We start from the raw sequence: 18,079 nt of genomic DNA, 5'->3' as shown, positions 1-18,079 counted from the left end.
CTCGGACACTCTTGAGAGGGAAATGAAGATGCGCCTTGTTCTCGGTCTCCGGCCATCCCAGTCATCGCCACCAGGGGGCAGCACCAGGCTGCGCGGGGCAGCCTCGCTTCCTCCCTTGGGGCTCCGCGGGCGGAGAGGTCCCCCGTCCCCGCGTAGGGAAGCCCAGGATGCCAACCCGCCCCTGCCACCGTCCCTTTAAGGCTGGCCTGGTGCCTTCATATTGCCCTGGGGCTGAAGTCTCCCGTCCCACCTCATCCCTCCTCAGGCCAACCTGCAAGAGGGCTAGAGGCCAGCCCCAGGCCATGCGGCCCCTTGGATCCCAGTCCTCGGCACCCAGATCTGGGCATGGGGCGGGCCTGAGGCCTGGCTGGGCTCCTCCTGGGCCTTTTTCCTGAGGATGAGTTCTCCGTGATCAGCCAGCCTACCTGGTTCAGTTTTGACAGCTCTTACCTCTGCCTGGGCTTGTCCTGTTCCTGTTTAGTTGGCTTGGTCATTGTTGACCCTAAAACTTCAGCTTTGTGAGGGCAAGCTCGGGGCTCCTGGAGGAGCCCTTTTGTTGTTGTTTCTTTGTTTGTTTTTCACCTTTGCATCCCCTATATAAGATCTGGCAGGGAGGAGGAAGAAGATGGTTAAAGCATGGGTTCTGTCTTTCCCAGCTGTGTAACCCAGGGCAGGAGTCTTCACCTCTCTGAGCCTCAGATTCCTCCTCTGTAAAATGGGTATCAGTTCAGTTCAGTTACTCAGTCGTGTCCAACTCTTTGTGACCCCATGGACTGCTGCATACCAGACTTCCCTGTCTACCACCAACTCCTGGAGCTTACTCAAACTCATGTCCATTGAGTAGGTGATGCCATCCAACCAGCTTATCCTCTGTCATCCCCTTCTCCTCCTGCCTTCAATCTTTCCCAGAATCAGGGTCTTTTCCAAGGAGTCAATTCTTCCCATCAGGTGGCCAAAGGACTGGAGTTTCAGCTTCAGCATCAGTCTTGCCAATGAATATTCAGGACTGATTTCCTTTAGGATTGACTAGTTTGAGCTCCTTGCAGTCCAAGGCACTCTCAAGAGTCTTCTCCAATACCACAGTTCAAAAGCATCAAAAGTAATAATAATAATCGCTTATTGCTAAGAGTCTTAGGCAGAGAAGGCAGTGGCACCCCACTCTTGCCTGGAAAATCCCATGGATGGAGGAGCCTGGTAGGCTGCAGTCCATGGGGTCGCTAAGAGTCGGACACGACTGAGCTACTTCACTTTCACTTTTCACTTTCATGCATTGGAGAAGGAAATGGCAATCCACTTCAGTGTTCTTGCCTGGAGAATCCCAGGGATGGGGGAACCTGGTGGGCTGCCGTCTATGGGGTCGCACAGAGTCGGACACGACTGAAGTGACTTAGCAGCAGCAGCAAGAGTCTTAGGAGGGCTTCCCATGTGGCACAGGTAGTAAAGAGCCTGCCTGCCAATTCAGGAGACATAGGAGATGTGGTTTCAATCCTGGGTCGGAAAGATCCTCTAGAGGAGGGCATGGCAACCCACTTGAGTATTCTTGCTGGAGAATCCCATGGACAGAGGAACCTGGCCGGGTACAGTCCATGGGATTGCATAGAGTCGGACACGACTGAAGCAACTTAGCATGCACACAAGGGTCTTAAGAAGATTCAAGGAGACAGTTTTACCTTGCTGGCTGACCCTTCATCCATGCCTACCTTCTATTCCATTACTTTGGCCACCTGATGTGAAGAGTTGATTCACTGGAAAAGACCCTGATGCTGGGAAAGATTGAGGGCAGGAGGAGAAGGAGACGACAGAGGATGAGATGGTTGGATGGCATCACCGACTCAATGGACATGAGTTTGAGCATACTCAGGGAGATGGTGAAGGACAGGGAAGCCTGGTGTGCTGCAGTTCATGGAGTCGCAGAGTCAGACACGACTGAGCTACTGAACAACAACAATCAGGACAATAATACATGAAAATAAGCAGAGTCCCAAAAGCCAAGGTGGGGGCAGAGGGGTGGACAGGCCGTCCTGGGAATGGAATGAGCCTGGAGTTCTGACAGCCGGGACTCCTGGGGAGCCCTGGTCCTCTCCTGCTTTTGACCCTTGATACCTCCCTCACCCTCTCTGCGCGCTGCAGAAAGAAAGACTCTGACAGCCGGGGTTGCTCAAGGGGAAAGGGAGATGGGATTTTTTTTTCTTCCTGCTCATTGTCTTCCCAGAAGGGCCCAGCTCTCGCAGGGAAGTGATGAGATAAGGAAGAAGGAATCTGGAGGAAGGAGTGGTAACTGTAATTATTGTGCAAGTCATGGAAGCCGGGCTGGTTTCCCAAGGGGCTGGGGGGTGCGGGTGGGGGCGGGGGGCAGATGGAGAAACTCTAATCTAGGGAGTGGTTGTGCTTCACCCAGTCCTCCTGTCCATCAGAGGGGTCATCAGTCAGCAAGAAGAGCCTGGAGCCCTGGGTTATACAGGGATGTCACCTAACGTCTCTGGGCTGCACTTCCAGCCCGTCTGCTTTCTCTTCCTTCCAGTTTGTGGTGAGCTGGGGGCAAGAGGCATGGGAGGTAGACGGGCTGCTTCTGACTCTTGGTGACCCCATGGACTGTAGCTTGCCAGGCTCTTCTGTCTGTGGGATTCTCCAGGCAAGAAGACTGGAGTGGGTTGTCAGTCTCTCCTTCAGGGGATCTTCCCAACCAAGGGTTAAACCCACATCTCTCATGTCTCCTGCATTGCCTGGGAGGCTCTTAACCACTGGTGCCACATGGGAAGCCCACTGTAGGTGCCTCCACTCTAGGTTCCATCGCTTCCTGGGCAGAGGGTTGAGAGTGGGGGGAATTCTTGTCCCCTGGGCATCAACAGAGGCCAAATCTCTGAAGAGTGAGCATACCAGATAGGGGTGACTTCTTCCCTAATGACTGCCTTCCATTCTCTGCCCTCAGAACTCTGAGACTGAACCCTGAGGTCTGCCTGGAGGAGGCGGCAGGGGGACTATCTCTAGATCCAGAAAACCTTTGGGGGAGAACCCAGAAAGCCGTGTAGTGGGACAGTGTGAAGTTTTACATGTTTTTAACTGTGTGTGTTTGCATAGGTGATGTGTGTGTGTGTGTGTGTGTGGTGGGGGGATATGGGTGTTGTGTGTGGTGTGTGTGTGCATCAATACCTCATTGTCAACTTAAAAAAATGCAGAACGTGAGAGTTGTAAGTTAAGTTTTATTTGGGGCAAAATGAGGACTGAAGCCTGGGAGAGAGCTCTGAGAAACTGCCCCAAAGAGATAGGGGGGAAGGTCAGTATATATGCGATTTTGGTGAAGGGGGAGTACATGCGATCAAACACATATGTTTCCAAAAGGTTTCTACTGGTCTCCTGAGGCTTTTGGTAGTCACAAGGAGCAGTCATCACCATAAAGGATTTTAATGCTTTTCTAGATACAAGGGGATGCAAGTATTGGGCTCCTAAAATCAGTTCCTGAAAATATTTAACTATCTGAAGACCTATTCTGCCAGTTTTCCCCAGAGCATAGAGCACCTCCTTCCTGCTCTCCACCCTGAACTCCTTTCAGGGGGTGTTGAAGGTCAGCAGCACGTGATTTAACTCATTGCAGAGGTAGATAGTTCAGTTCAGTCACTCAGTCACGTCCGACTCTTTGTGACCCCATGGGCTGCAGCAGGCCAGGCCTCCCTATCACCAACTCCCGGAGCTTGTTCAGACGCATGTCCATTGAGTCGGACATAAGATAGGTAGATGGCCACTGGCAGTTTGTAGTCGACAACATTCACATGGGGTGAAGGGTGAATGGTAGCCACGGGTGATGGGACAGACTGGTGGGGGGCACGCACTTAGTTCAGGGTGGGTGGACAGTCCCCTCAGTGAGCTGCAATGACCAGAGTGAGGCAGCCTGAGAAGATGCAGGGGAAGAGAGTGTCCCCAGATCCAGATGCTGGTGGAGCTAAGTTCACCCACCATCTGTGGCCCGAGAACCTGCAATCCTAGCCCAGCACAGCTGGCTGGGGTCACTTGCCCTGCTCACCAAAACATCCTGAAGATATAAAGTGGCTCTTCAAAATGATGGAAGAATTAGAAGGAAACAGGAAATGCCACAGAGTATTTGTCTAACCTTATCAGCTGGGCAAAATCCCCAGAAGCAGCAAAAAAAAAGTTTGGCTGAATTTGACCACGTGAAGCTGGTGGGCCCTCCTGTGGCTGCAGGTGATAATGATACGTCAGTGGTCAGTTGTAACCAGTAAATGTTACTAGTGTGGATGTTGCTAGTGGGGGAGATGTGGTTGTGTGGGGGGAGGTGATTTCTGATCACATTGACCTGCCTTCAGCACGAATCCTAGCTAGCTAGTTCATCCAGAACTGTCCTTGACCTGTGATGTTTTTTCTCCTTAGTAATTTTCCATCCATCATGCTTCCAACCCACTTTGGCTATAACTTTCCACTTTTCCCTGCTGCATTTGGAGTTTAGCCCAATCTGTGCCAAAACCATCCTCATTTTTCGGTGGTCCCTAACTTATCCCGATAGTCCTGAACAAAGTCTGCCTTACCTTTTTAACAAGTGTCATGAGTGATCTTTTCTTTAACAATGGTTGGCTTTATAAATGCTTTAGAAAGCTCATTCTGCCTGCTGCAAAGAAAACTGGAGCGTAGGCATGGATGTTAGGGGGAAGGTAGAGCAACTGGGTGGAGGCTGCTGCTCCTGGTGAGATGGGAGAGGCTCAAGTCATGGGGGGAAGAAATAGGTACGAGTGGGCAGACATGGGGCACACTTTGGAGGGAGAAGTCTCCATTCATACCTGCCTTAAGCTCTCTCCTGGCTGCCATCATTCCCTAATTGAGACACTTGAATTTGGTGCATTCTGACCCCACGCTCCCTTTTCTCTCTCAGCCCCACCAAACTCCTTCCCACCTCAGGGCCTTTGTACATGCTCTCATCGCTCTCAGGAATGTCCTTTTGTCTGTTTAATTCCTGACTTTCAGGAAGATCGGAGTCGTAATCACTGGACAACCTGGGAAATCCTGGGGAAGTTTTAAGCTAAGAGTACATGCCTATTCATGAAGAGGCTTGAGCAGAGGCGAGTACTGCATCAGATTCGGGCAAAGGTCAACAGAGGCCATGTTTTAGTTGATAGATATCAGGAAGATCAACATCTTCATATCTTTGAGGTGGTCTCTGTTTTATGGCTGAACTATTGTTTCTTAACTGTTTTTTCCCTCGTTCCTGCGTTCCCTCACTTCCCTTAAAATCATTAATTATCGAGCCCAGTTAAAGAACAAACACTGTGGCTAGGCTTCAGATCATAAAAAAGCTTAGGCCCAAACTGGCTTCTCTTATGTCAAGGAAGCCATACCTGTGTTCTTCTCCAGGGAACCCCTAACCTGACCATACAAGAGAGGCAGGGAGAATTGGTGGGTTCCAGGAAGGACCCCTGTGCTACCCCAATTCCTCGGCCCTGTTGTCCCAGACCCTTAAGAATATCCCTCCCCACATGCCGCCCCTCAACTACCAGCTGGAGCCTCCATCCAGGGTTGACTTTCCTTTCAGGGCCTGCTCTGACTTGCTGGGTGTGAGGAGATGGGTCACCTGTCTGTGCCTCGGTTTTCTCTCCTGTAAGATGGGAGTAAGTTCATTTACCTGCAAACACAGAGGACTCAAGGAGCTGAAACTAAAAACAAAAGGGATGAAATCAGTTCTCCCAGTTTCGTTGTTGTTCTTTCTTTGAATTTTTTTGGTTTGCTTTTTCTCCCTTCGGCCACTCTCTTCATCCCTTCTCTTCATACCTGTATCTTTTTCTTTCTGCTAAAACGGAGGAGGTTCCCGGGGCCCATCAGGATTCTGGAGCGAAGGTCAGGTCGGGGACCAAATCCGACGCCCTCGGCTCGGGGAGGGACTCGCTCGGGCGCGACGACCAGATGCTCTCCTTTTTTCTCGGGAGACTTCCGGCCGGGGGTGTGCAGCACAGACGAGAGCCCGGGCCACCCCCCACCCACCCGCCCCAGGCCTTGCGCCCCGCGCTCCCGCCAGTCCCGCGCGCGGACACAAAGGTCCCGTAGGGACTGGTCCCGCCCGCCCCGCCCCTCCTCGAGGCCGCGTCCCCATTGGCCGAGAGCTCCAGGGGGCGGGGTCAGGGGCCGGGGCGCGGCAAGCCCGCCCCGCCAACCACGCCCCCTCCCCAGCTCGGTTCCCCGCAGTTGGAGCTGAGCGCCTGGTGGAGCGGAGCGGATAGCCAGGTAGGGAGCTTCTCTGGGGACCCCAGAAAGGGCGTGGTGGGGGGTGCCCTCGCTCCGATGGAGGCCCAAGATCCTCGGGCATGGGACCTCGGCCTCTTCTGCCCCCGCTGCCCCCCATTTACCCCCACTCTGGAGGGTCTTCCAGCTCTCCGGCTGGGTCTCTGGGCCCCTCGGAAATGGCCGGGCGGCAGTGGCCTGTTTGGGCAGCGCGGGTTACTCATCCCTGCCTGGAGGATGGTGGGTGTGGCAGCAGCCCGAGGGATTTCGGGCGGACGTCTGGTTGCATTTCCCGCCTGACCACCTGTTTTCTTGGTGCAGAAAAAAAACCCTATTCTCCTCCCGCGCCCCCACCTCCACCCCTCCCCTTGCTTTCGCTGGATGGAGCTGGATGGGGTGACTCGCGAGGCGCTGGGGCGAGGCGCGCGGGGCGGGGGCCCCGCTCGGGGAGGTGGAGCCAGCCCCCAGCCAGGCCTGGCCGCGCCAGCTGCGGGCTCGGTGGTGGGACCGCTGCCAGGCCTGGCGAGGAGGTTGGGGAGGGAGCGGGGACATCCTGGCGCCGTGCGATTGGCCGCCTCTAGGGAGGAGGAGTCGCCGGGCGCTCACCCGGGGTGTTTGCGTCCGGATGGGGGGGCCCCCTGAGGCGGTGCAGAGAAACTTCACTCGCGCCCACGGGCTCCCTCCCTGCCGGCCTCATTGGCAGCCCAAGTTTTCAGGCCGGAAATGCAACGGTTTTTTGTTTTGATTTCTAAAAAGGAAGCCCCCAACAGCTTATCTGGGGTTGGAGTGGATGTATGTATTGGGAGTAGGGTGGGGGGGCCGGATTTCAGCCCCCTCCAGGCACGATCTCCGTTCCCACAGGCAGGAGGGTCTCACTGCAACATAGAGGGCTTCACTGAGCCTCCGTTTCCTCATCTGTAGGCTGGGGATGTAAGTTTCCCTACCGTAACGGGGTGTGTGAGAATAAAAGGAGATGGCTGACCCAGGACTGCGGTGGGGGAGCTTTAGATACTGTTACATTTTTTACTTGCTTTAAAATATATATATATATATATATTTCTTGGTCTCTTCGTTCCCAGTCTTGCCCCTTCAATATTTTTCTCTACCCTGAACACAGGGGGAACTTGTAAAAACAGGTTCAAATCAACCCCAGGCTTAAAATCGCCTATTGATGTCCTCGTTGTCGTTTCAGTCCCAAACTCTTCACCAGAGTTTTCTGTTATCTCCATCCCCCAGCCAGACTGTCCCAGCCCCTTTCTGGCACCCGCCCTCCCTCCTTGTCCCTGAGCCTGTGCCCCTGCAGACTCCTCTGCCAGGAATGACTTCCCCATGGCCCCTGTAGGGCTTGAAGCAGGCGCCCCTTCCTCGGGGCCAGGGACCTTCTCCAAACCCCCTCTATCCTCGCCTTTCCCGGGCTGCCTTGATGGCCGTGGGTTCTTAATGCTGCGGTCTTTATCACCCTCCGGAGCCCCAGCAGAGCAGAAACAGGGCCTGTAGTATCGCGAAGCCCGGCCCCGAGAAAAGCTCGGGAAAAGCTGGGCCAGGCCCATTGCCGGGCTCTGAGGGAAGAGGGAGGCCCTCTCGGGAGGGGAACGGTCTTTGTCTCACCGAGTGGCAAAGTCAGGGCATTCAGGGCATTCGGTTTGTGTCCCATCAGCAGAGACGGACGTGGGAGGGATTATTCTAGACGGCCGGAACCTGGCAGTGCTACCATTAGCGGCTCGACTATTGTTGCCTGAAGCCGTTGTATCTGGTACCCTCCTATACAACACCCTCAGTCCGCCAGGCTGGGAGGCTACACCAGGACCGTCCCATTTGACAGATGGGGAGACTGAGGCCGGGAACGGGGGAGGTCGCTTGCCAGTGGGGGTCACAGAGGGAGCGAAGAGCACAATTAGGCCTGAGACTCAGGTCTGATCGAAGCCCTGGATGGAGGCGAAGATGGAATACAGGAAGGCTGGCAGTGGGGGAGATGGGATGGGGATGCAGAATCGGCCTCGAGTTACCCACAGGGGCTTGGGCGCCTCCCAGGCCGGGGGCCGGGCCGGGCAGGGCCGGGCCGTGCCGGCACGCTAACGGCGGGCCTGTGCCGGAGGGCGCCTTGGCTTCCCGGTCGCTAGTCCTAGGGTTTCCGGCCTCTTCCCAGCACTCCCGGGCGGCCGAAAAGTTCCCAGCTGGGCTTGCCCCCCACCCCCACCCCGGGCACGGACATCTCAGATGCACCTCGGTGCCTTCTTCGTATTTCTCTCTGCTGCGGGCGCGGCCAGCTCCAGCCAGGCCGCCTCTCCCTCGCGCTCCCTCCCCTGATTCCACCCCCCCAACTCCCCTCGACCCCCGACCTCCCCTCGACCCCTCCCACCTCCCGTTGCCAGGCTCCACTCCCCCCTCCCAAGTCCTCGCCCCTCTCCCGGGCACTGCCACTCTCCCTGGCCCCGCCCTTCCTGGCCCCGAGCCTCTCCCCTCTCCCTGGCACCGCCCCTCCCCTGCCCCGAGCCCCGCCCCTCCATGGCCACGCCCTTCCTGCCCCGAGCCCTGCCCCTCTACCTGGCCACGCCCTTTCTGGCCCCTCGCCCCGCCCCTCGCCTTGCCCCCGCCCACTGGCCCCTCCCCTCCCCTTCTCTCTTCCCCCCTCTCCCCTGACCCCTCTCTCCCCGATCTGAGCCCACCTCTCCCCAGCGCAGCGGAGGGCAATGCAGCCCAGGCCCACTTCGGGACTCTTTTCGTGAACCTCTTCCTGCTTCCTGGGACCCCGCTGTCCTACTGACCCGTTTGGCCCAAGTGCCCCCAATCTGCGGGGTTGGACCTCAGTTGCGCTGGAGGTGGAGAGGGGAAGGGCGGCGTCTCTGCCTCAGTTTACAGGTGAGGCACCTGGGTGGACTAGGGTGACTTTGTGACTCATCTGGTGGCCCTCTTATGCAGGCTGAGAGGTGGGCCGGGCCAGTAACCCCATAACCAGTACTACTCCATGTCAATCTTGCCTTGCTGGGGGGAGCTCCTTAGAAATGCAGAATGTGGGACCTCATACCTGTCTTAAGCAAGTGTTCTGTGCTGTTCCCATCCATCGTGTGGGGTGGAACTCATTCCCACCTGCCAGCAGGGGCCTGGCCTCCTGGCTAGGAGGTATCTGAACATGGTACCCTGCCCTGGCCTCCCCCATCCAGAAACCCAGGGAAGGCTCCACACCCCATTTTTCAGAGTAGGCTTGATGGGATCTGGCTTTGCTGCCAGGCTGAGAAAGAAGCTCAGTTCTTTCTCCCACCCCTATCTTTCTGCCCTCCAGGGCCTGAAAGCTACCAAGAATGGAGGAGCCTTGTGAAACGAGCTGCAAACGTCTCACTAGAGTGTAAATGACTGATAGCACTGCCAAGGACCCCTTCCTGGAGTCAGCAACCGGTTACACGGCTTAAGACAGACTTGTCCTTATTTATTTATTTTATTTTGGCTGTGTTGTGTCTTTGTTGCTGCGCGGGCTTTTCTCTCATTGAGGTGAGAGGGGGCTACTCTTTGGTTGTGGTGCAAGGAATTCTCATTGTCGCTTAGCTTCTCTTGTGGTGGAGCACAGGCTCTCGGGGACTGGGGCTTCAGAGGTTGTGGCTCCTGGGCTCTAGAGCACAGGCTAAATAGTTTTGGCGCACGGGCTTAGTTGCTCCTCTGGACCAGGGATCGAACTTGTGTCTCCTGTATTGGCAGATGGATTCTTATCCACTGAGCCACCAGGGAAGCTTCAGACTTGCCCTTGATATGACTGGTGGGGCTTGAGGCCCAGAGGGCAGGATGGCAGGGGCTCTGCAGGACTGGGTAGGTCTCCAGTCTCTGGATGCGTGGGCTGGTGGAAGAGGGGCTGGGAAGACCAGAGCCTGGTGCCCAGCTGAGCTCTGTGAACCTTCCTGGAGGACCCATAGGCCTGTGGGAAATTCCCAGGCTATTTTGGGCTGAGGCCCCCTTCCTGCCCTTTCCCAGGGTAAAGGCCTTGCTGGTGCTGGGGGCTGGGTGGCTCCCTGCACCCCTCCCTGCTCAGTCCATTGGTCTTCACATGTATGCATGTGCTTGTGTGCCTGGCTTCACACACATGCATGTGTACACATACACGTGCACCACACACACAGCCACACACATATACACATGTGCATGCACTCATGCAGAAATGTGTGCACACAGCTCAGCAGCCGTAACAGGCCTTGGGCATGACACCTGGTCTGAATTTGCTGCAAGCCTGAAGCCATCTCAGGTCTGGCCTAGAGCCTCAGTCTCAGGCGACCCTCTGCAGACTGCCTGCAGCTGTAGGGAGTTGATGAAGCTATAGGGAGGTGAGAGGTCCCGGAGCAGGGGCTAGTGGCAGAGGGTGGGCCCTGCCTCCTCCAGGGCCAGCTGCAAGGCTCCCCGCTGGCGTTATTGGGAGAGCAGTTGCTGGTTGGAAGTGTGAGAGTCCCAGCGCCCCCATCTGTGTTTGGGGGCGCCGCAGCCGACCCCAGAGCCGGCATCTGGGTGACTGGCTCCCCGCTCCGCGAGCTGGTTTCCTTATAGCTGGACTTTAACCCAGGCCTTCCCACACAGAGGCCCTTCACTCCTCCCTGTCCCCGCCCCCCATCCCCGCAGGCCGGTGGGGGTGGCTGGCTCCCGTCCAGGTCTACCCAGGCTTCAGCTGTGCTCTGCACGGATGGCCCTCTGGAGGCGCGGGCAGGGTGGTGGTTGAAGCCCTTGCTCCCTTCCCCGACTCTCTCCCGGAGGCTCTGCATCCCTCAGTGCCTCATTTTCTCCCACTGCCAAGTGCGCATGCGCGCAGCCCTGACCTGCAGCACGACTGTGCCGGGCGCCCAGCTCACGGTGCACGTGAACGTCAGTGGGGGCTCCCGGTCCTGAGGCTGGTCAGGGGGACCCTGCTCTGTCCCCAAGCCGGGGGCTTCCATTGGAATCTCTGCGGGACTGGGTGTCCTGGGAGAGTCAAAGGGGCTGGGGAGGAGAGAGAAGGGGGCCCCAGCTGAGACCTGCTTTACAGGGAGGTGGGGAAGGGGGGAACAGTCAGATGGATGGACATGAGCAAGAAGAGTGGAGACCCGTGGGGATGACGATGATGCCCTAATTCCTGAGCTGGCCTGCCCCTCCACCCACCCATCTCCTGCCTCTCACCCCTCCTTCCCCAGCGACCCCCCAACCCCCAGTCTCCTTGCTGGCCTTTAGTCACACCTGCCCCTGCCAACCTTGGGGTCTTTGCACAGGCTGTTTCCACACTGGGAGAACCTGCCCCTGTTTTACAAATGGCCCACTCTTGTTTGTTTGCTTATTGTTTTTGGCTTTGCTGGGTCTAACTTGTAGTGCACGGGCTTCTTGTTGCGTTGGCTTCTCTTGTTGCCGAGCACGGACTCAGTAGTTGTGACTCGTGGGCTTAGTTGCCCCACAGCATGTGGAATCTTCCCAGACCAGGGATTGAACCTGTGTCCCCTGCCCTGGCAGGTGGATTCTTAACTACTGGACCACCAGGGAAGCCCTGCTGTCTGAGTCTCTACTGCCTAAAAACAGGGCCTGCCATCAGGCGCATGTTTGTTCAATGACTTTATGATTACGGTTATAACAACAATTGTAGCTGATCCTTAAATGCTCACTCGTTCTGGGCGGAGGGTGTGCAGAATGCTTAAAACATGTATTATGTCATTTCAACTTATTGACGCTGGTGTAAAGTCAGGACTGTTAAAAAAAATCTCCAGGTTCCAGATACAGAAACCAAGGTCCAGAGAGGTCAAGTATCTTGCCCAAGATCACACAGCTGGAAGGGTGGGATTTAAAGTCAGAGGTTCCTGACAGCAGGGGAAAGAGGGAGATTTTGGGTGGGCTGTTCCCCCCCTCACCCTGGTGTCCTCAGGTCTCAGTGGTTCCTACCGGCTGTCCTGGGTGTGGGGCCCTCCCTTTTTCTGAACCGGCCCCCTTCCCAGAACCCCAGGCATTGGAACATTCTAGGACTCTATGACCTGTGCTGGTGGGTCATGCTGGAGCCTTGACCCCAAGCCGCCGGGGCCTTTCTGAGGTGGGGGCTCTCGGGACTCGCGGTCCTCCCTGGCCGCGGGTGCAGCTGAGAGAAGGGTCAGGAGGTACTATGTCGCTTCCTCCAGGGAGCCAGCTGGCTGTCTCCCCTCCCAGCCAGACGGAGCTGAGTCCTGAAAGGGGAGTGTGTAGGGGGCTTCGGGGCCACATGGAGGGAGCCAGTTCGTCTTCTTGGGGGGCAGAGGTGGGCCTGTACTCTGAGGAATCAGGCCTGGCTCTCAGGCGGTTTGGGTTGGGGGCAGAGGGGCATTGCTGGGCAATGCAGATTGAAAGCTGGTGCCCTGGGCCACATAAATGCCTGCAGACCAGGAAAGCCAGGGCAGTGGCGGGGGATAGGGGTGGTGGTGGGGAGGTGGGCTGGAGGCTCTGGTTGTCAGAGCTGCTAGATTTCTCAAACCTAGCTGGAAACGTTGCCTGGAGCCGGGGGGGGGTGGGGGGGCGGGAGGCAAACCTCTGGGATGTTTAAAAGATAGCTCGTGCTTTAAATATGAAAACCTTGTGTGAACCTCTCAGAACCCAGCAGAGCTGCTCCTGCCCCACCACTCCCTGTGAATGGGGGGGTGGTGACACCCTGGGAATGAAGGGGGGATGATATCTAGTCAGGCTCCTCTCCGTCCTGGGGCCAGGGGGTCCGCACCTGCCACCCTGAACCCCCAACACCAACCCTGAGCGGGTGCTGCGTGATGCCCACCCAGCTGCACCGATGGGCACAGTTGATCCCAGACAGCGGAAAGGACTCAGCCAAGGCCCTTTGGGTCCTGGGCTTTGGCTCTTTCTTCATGGCCTTGAGCCAAGGCCACCAGCAAGTTGGGTACAGTGGCCATGTGCTGCTCTCAAGACAGGAATGTAGATCCTCTCTCTTCAGCTGGGTCTGCCCCTGGCGTCTGATGCGTGTTAGGGGTCACAGAGGGAATTCCATTTCTCAGCAGCAGTCAGAGACTCAGGCTGGGTAGAAATGAACTTTAAGGCCTGGATCTGAGTCAGGGGCCTGGTGGCTGGAGATGCTGCCTTTGAAATGCCCCTGCCCACTCCCCCTGCCCCCCTCGGGGTTCCTCCTGGACGCGGACTTGACTTGGGGTCCGAGCCCTTTTTGATTTGTGTCCCCGAGTTTCCTGAAGGAGCGCTGAGTGCGGGTCCCTTTTTCGCTTCCCCTTCCCCATAGTGCCTGGCACTTAGTAGGAGTTGGGAAATGTTTGATGAGTGGCCGAGTCCTCATCCATGTGGTTGGCACTGAAGCATTCCTGAGTGTCCTGTCTGCCTCCCTCCCTCTCTCCTTCCTTTTTCTCTCTCTCCTTCCTTTTTCTCTCTCTCCCTCCCTCCCTTTCACAAGAATTTACCAAGTGCCTGAGTGTGCCAGGGCTTCCCGGGTGGCGCTAGTGGTAAAGAACCTGCCTGCCAATGCAGGAGACCTAAGAGACTCGAGTTTGTTCCCTGGGTCAGTAAGATCCCTTGGAGAAGGGAATAGCTACCCACTCTAGTATTCTTGCTGGGGAATCCCATGGACAGAGGAGCCTGGTGGGCTATGTAGTCCATAGGGTTGCAAAGAGTCGGGCACAACTGAAGCAGCTTAGCTCGCACGCACGCTGAGTGTGCCAGAGCCTGTGCTGTGCATCCTGGGGACAAAGGGGGGCCAGTGGTGTCCTCGTGGCGTTTTTGTGAGGAGCTGTCATAGAGGGAGGCACACTGCTGCAACAGGAGCACAGACCAGGCGCCTGCCCCGACTGGGACGAGCGGGCGCGTTTCTGGAGCAGGTGACATCCACGCTGAGTGAGCCTGGAGCCTGCATTCCACAGCCAGAGGAATATTCAAGTCTCAGATGACACTCTGTCCGGCGTGAGCATGGGGAGGCATCTGGAGAGCCCCCCTAGCAAGGCGTGAGTCCCTGAGAGCCCCCCGTCTCTCTCCAGGTCAGCCATGTCATCTGAGCCTCCTCCTCCATCCCAGCCCCCCACCCACCAGTCCTCGACTGGGCTACTGGACACCCAACAGGCCCGGGATCGCTCACCGTCCCCGCTTCGGGGCAACGTGGTGCCGAGCCCACTGCCTACTCGCCGCACCAGGACCTTCTCAGCGTGAGTCTCGGGCTTCCCCAGACAGGTCGCCTCTGCATCCCTGTCTATCACATGGGAAACTTATGGATTGGGAAGGGGCTGATGGTGAGAAGCTGGGCAGGCACCTTGTAAACCCCGCACCGCACCGCCCTCAGGCCCCTCCTTGAGCCTGTCGTGAGCTGTGGGTGAGGGATGAGGGTGGCCAGGGATAGGAAATCGCTGGGGTCTTAGATCATCAGGCTTTAACCACCCACAAGCCCCTTTTCCCTGGGAGCCCTTGACCTTATCAGCTGCAAAACGGGGACGGTAGCAGGGTGGCCACTGTGCTGCAGGAGACCCACATGGCGCCTGGCAGGTGCAAAGCTCAGGCCAACATGTGGAGGCTGTTGTTAAGTTAGCCTTCAGAGGGAGGGATGCTCAGGGGGATTTTGCTCAGACAGGGAAACTGAGGCCTGAGAAAAGTTTGCCAGCATCATTCAGAGAGTCACTGTCACCAGGGTCTCTGAGTGGCTCCCAGAGTTGTGCAGTGCGTAACCTGCACAACTGTACATGGCGGCCCTGCCCAGAATGCCCTGGGGCACAGCTGTGGGTGGGAACTGGGAAGAGCTGGGTGTGCCCCTGAGAGCAGGGGGCTGTCCTAGAGGGCTAGTGGGGGCCCCTCATGCTCTCCACACTCTCTGTCAGGACGGTGCGGGCTTCCCAGGGCCCGGTCTACAAAGGAGTCTGCAAATGCTTCTGTCGGTCCAAGGGCCATGGCTTCATCACCCCGGCTGACGGTGGCCCTGACATCTTCCTGCACATCTCCGAGTGAGTCAGCGGCTGATCCGGGTGCTCTGGGGCTAGGGTGGGTGCCGTGGCCTGGAGGAGGCAGGGGGAGTGTGTGAACTCTGCTGGGCGGGTGCCAAGTGTGATGAGGTTGTGTGGGCCAGGCTTGTGTGACAGTGTTCAGGGCTGAGGGTGTGAGTCTACATGGTGGTGGCAGCGTGTGAGACACTGGAGGCGACTGTGTGTGTGTGTGTGTGTCTGTGGGTGCGCACACGTGTGTGTCTCTGTGCATATGTCTGTGCACGTGTCTCTGTGTGTGTTTCTGCATGTGTGCGTGTCTCTGTGTGTATGTGCGTGTGAGGTGAGAACCTCCTTTGGCCTTCCCTGGTGGCTCAGCTGGTAAAGAATCTGCCTGCAATGTGGGAGACCTGGGTTTGATCCCTGGGTTAGGAAGATCCCCTGGAGAAGGGAAAGGCTACCCACTCCAGTATTCTGGCCTGGAGAATTCCATGGATTGTAGTCCATGGGGTCACAAAGAGTTGGACACGACTTAGTGACTTTCAGTTTCACTTTGGGGTGGGTCTGAATGCCTGTGTGTGTCTGGCGGGCAGGCCTGGGTGTCCCTGGGAGTCCTGTGAGCCTGTGTTTGGCCTGAGGGTGGGTGCTTGCACTCGCCCCGGGGGCCCTGCCCTGGTGAGGCTGGGGGGTGACTGAACTCTGCTCCAGGAAGGAAGTGTGGGGCTGGACCCTCTCTACTGCCTCTTGCTCACTGATGTCCTTCCTTCCTGAGTGTCTGAAAACCCTGGCGGGGAGAGGAGGTGGGGGGCACCCAGGGTGGGGCCCACACATCCTCAGCCTTCGGGCTGGAGGGCGCCCTGCAGGCTGGCCTCCACCTCTGGTCTTCTAAGCAGCCTGCAGGTTTGTGGGGACCTAATCGGCTCCCCTACCCCATCCCCATCTTTGACCTCAGCAACCCCCACCCCAATCTTTTTGTCAGTGGCAGGCAAAGTACCCCACACAGCAGGCCTGACAATATGTAGAAACCATGTTTTGAAATTAGGCTCCTTTTGCAAATGTCTGCTGAGATGGGAGAGTTACCCTTTCTTACTCTCTTCCAACATCCCTACATGCCTGGTCTTCATAGACCCCCTGTACAATGTAGACACGAGGACACTGCTAAAGCAACGCCTTTTGACATACATATGAATCATACGTGGATGTAGAAATACATATCTATATTGCCTCTTATTCTGGAAGGAGTTAGAGTGGTTGACAAGGATAGACACAATGCGCCAAGAAAAATTAGTAAGGAAAGCAGGGGGTTGGGGCAGAGAAGAAAGATGGCATTTGGTTTCACTGCTAGCAGCGGGCTGCACTTTTACTCCTGAGCTTCCTGGTGGCTACAGCAAAGAGGGCAGCTCCATTTGCAATGTGATTCTTCAATCAAGGCCATATTATAGTCCCAGGGGAGAGCTCACTGGACTTGGCCTTCAGGATCCGAAGGGGATATTCCTCCTGGGGGGTGGGGGGCAGTGGGTAAAGCCAAGGGGGCATCAAGATGGGGACCTCTTCATCCCGGGTGAGATGGTGGCTCATGTCCTGTAGAAAAAGAGGGAAAAGGACTTTCTGGAAGGCTCCATGGGATTCTGAGGAGCTGAACAGCAGAGGTGCAGCCTGGTGTCCAGGACTCCTGGACCGGGCAAGAGGTTGTGGCTGCTGCTCAGGAAACCCCCGCGGGGTCATCCCCCAACTCTGATTCTCAGGCTCAAGACTGTCTCTCCTGGCTCTTCCATCCATAAGCCCCAGGGTGCCCACGTGTAACTGCCCTGTGAGCATCCGTGGGGGCGGGGCTCCATCTCTGTCTCCACAGCCGAGGTCCCAGGAAAGGAGCTGATTGGGTCAGGGGACCCTCAGTCACGACCGAGGGCCCCAGTGGCTCCGCCTGGTGGTGGGGCAGGGTGGGGGGCAGCTCCTCCCCCAGGGGCAGGGGTGGGAGGGCAGCTCCTCCCCCAGGGCTGGTGTCCCGGCTTCTCCCAGCGCCAGCCCTGAGTGTCTCTCCTCGCCCCGCAGCGTGGAGGGGGAGTACGTCCCCATGGAAGGCGACGAGGTCACCTATAAGATGTGCTCCATCCCGCCCAAGAACGAGAAGCTGCAGGCCGTGGAGGTGGTCATCACCCACCTGGCGCCGGGCACCAAGCACGAGACCTGGTCCGGCCACGTCGTCAGTTCCTAGGAGCGGCCGGAGGCACCCTGGCTCCCCGGCTCTGGGGAGACACCCGGGGCAGGAGGCAGGACCAGCGGGAGAGGACAACTGTGCCGCTTGAGATGGGGCATCTGAAAGGGGGGGGAGCCGTGGTCCCTGTCAAGTGTCTCCTGGAGGAAGGGGTTGGAGACAGGGGAAGGCACGGGGGTGCCCTCGGCCACCAACAAGCCTCCGACCACCGCAACCAACACCTCACCATCTGAAAAACATTAAAAGCATTGAAAAAGGAGAGGCGATCCCTGGTGGCTGAGTGGAGGGTCTGAGCCCTGCCCAGGGGCTGGGTCGGGCGTCTTCCCTGGCCTGCAGTTCCTCCCACAACCGCTCCCCCCGCCCCCCCCCTGGAATTGAAGGCTGAGAATCCCCAGATTGGTCCTCTGGGTAGTGACATGGACCCTGAGTGATTTCCCAGGAAGAGTTTTCACCCGGAGCGTGCGCACCACCCCGCCCTCCGCCCACATGCGTGAGTCTCTCCTTGGCCCTGGGCAGACTTTTCTGGTTCTGAGCTGGTTGTTCCAAGGGGCTGGGGGCGGGGAGCGCGGGGGTCTTGATGTCTCTGCAGCAGGAGGTGGAACAGCTGGGCGTCTGGCAGCCCTAAGTCCTCCATGTGGCAGCCGTGTGCTCAGAGGCGAGTCCTCGTTCTCTTTGAAGCCTGGTCCTGTCTGTCTGTGGTTGAGCGATCCTGGCTCAGCCACCCATCCGGGAGGTGGAGGGGAGGGGTGGGGAGTGTGGAGGGGGGGCGGGTCTT

At 57.4% G+C, this 18,079-nt stretch overlaps 1 protein-coding gene across 1 annotated transcript; it reads left to right on the top strand.

Moving 5' to 3' along the window:
- The first annotated feature begins 6,096 nt into the window (after positions 1–6,096).
- CARHSP1 (calcium regulated heat stable protein 1) lies at positions 6,097–17,563 on the top strand. The gene is made up of 4 exons (XM_055562271.1): positions 6,097–6,222; positions 14,163–14,327; positions 14,991–15,113; positions 17,142–17,563. Exons 2-4 carry the CDS (start codon positions 14,170–14,172, stop codon positions 17,302–17,304), a joined length of 444 nt encoding a protein of 147 aa, XP_055418246.1. The 5' UTR covers positions 6,097–6,222; positions 14,163–14,169; the 3' UTR covers positions 17,305–17,563.
- The last annotated feature ends 516 nt before the right edge of the window (positions 17,564–18,079 follow it).

Source organism: Bubalus kerabau, chromosome 23, assembly GCF_029407905.1.
Source record: "Bubalus kerabau isolate K-KA32 ecotype Philippines breed swamp buffalo chromosome 23, PCC_UOA_SB_1v2, whole genome shotgun sequence".
NCBI lineage: Eukaryota > Metazoa > Chordata > Mammalia > Artiodactyla > Bovidae > Bubalus > Bubalus kerabau.
The sequence above is the reverse complement of the archived record's forward strand: the minus strand, read 5'-3'. Positions and strand labels throughout refer to the sequence as shown.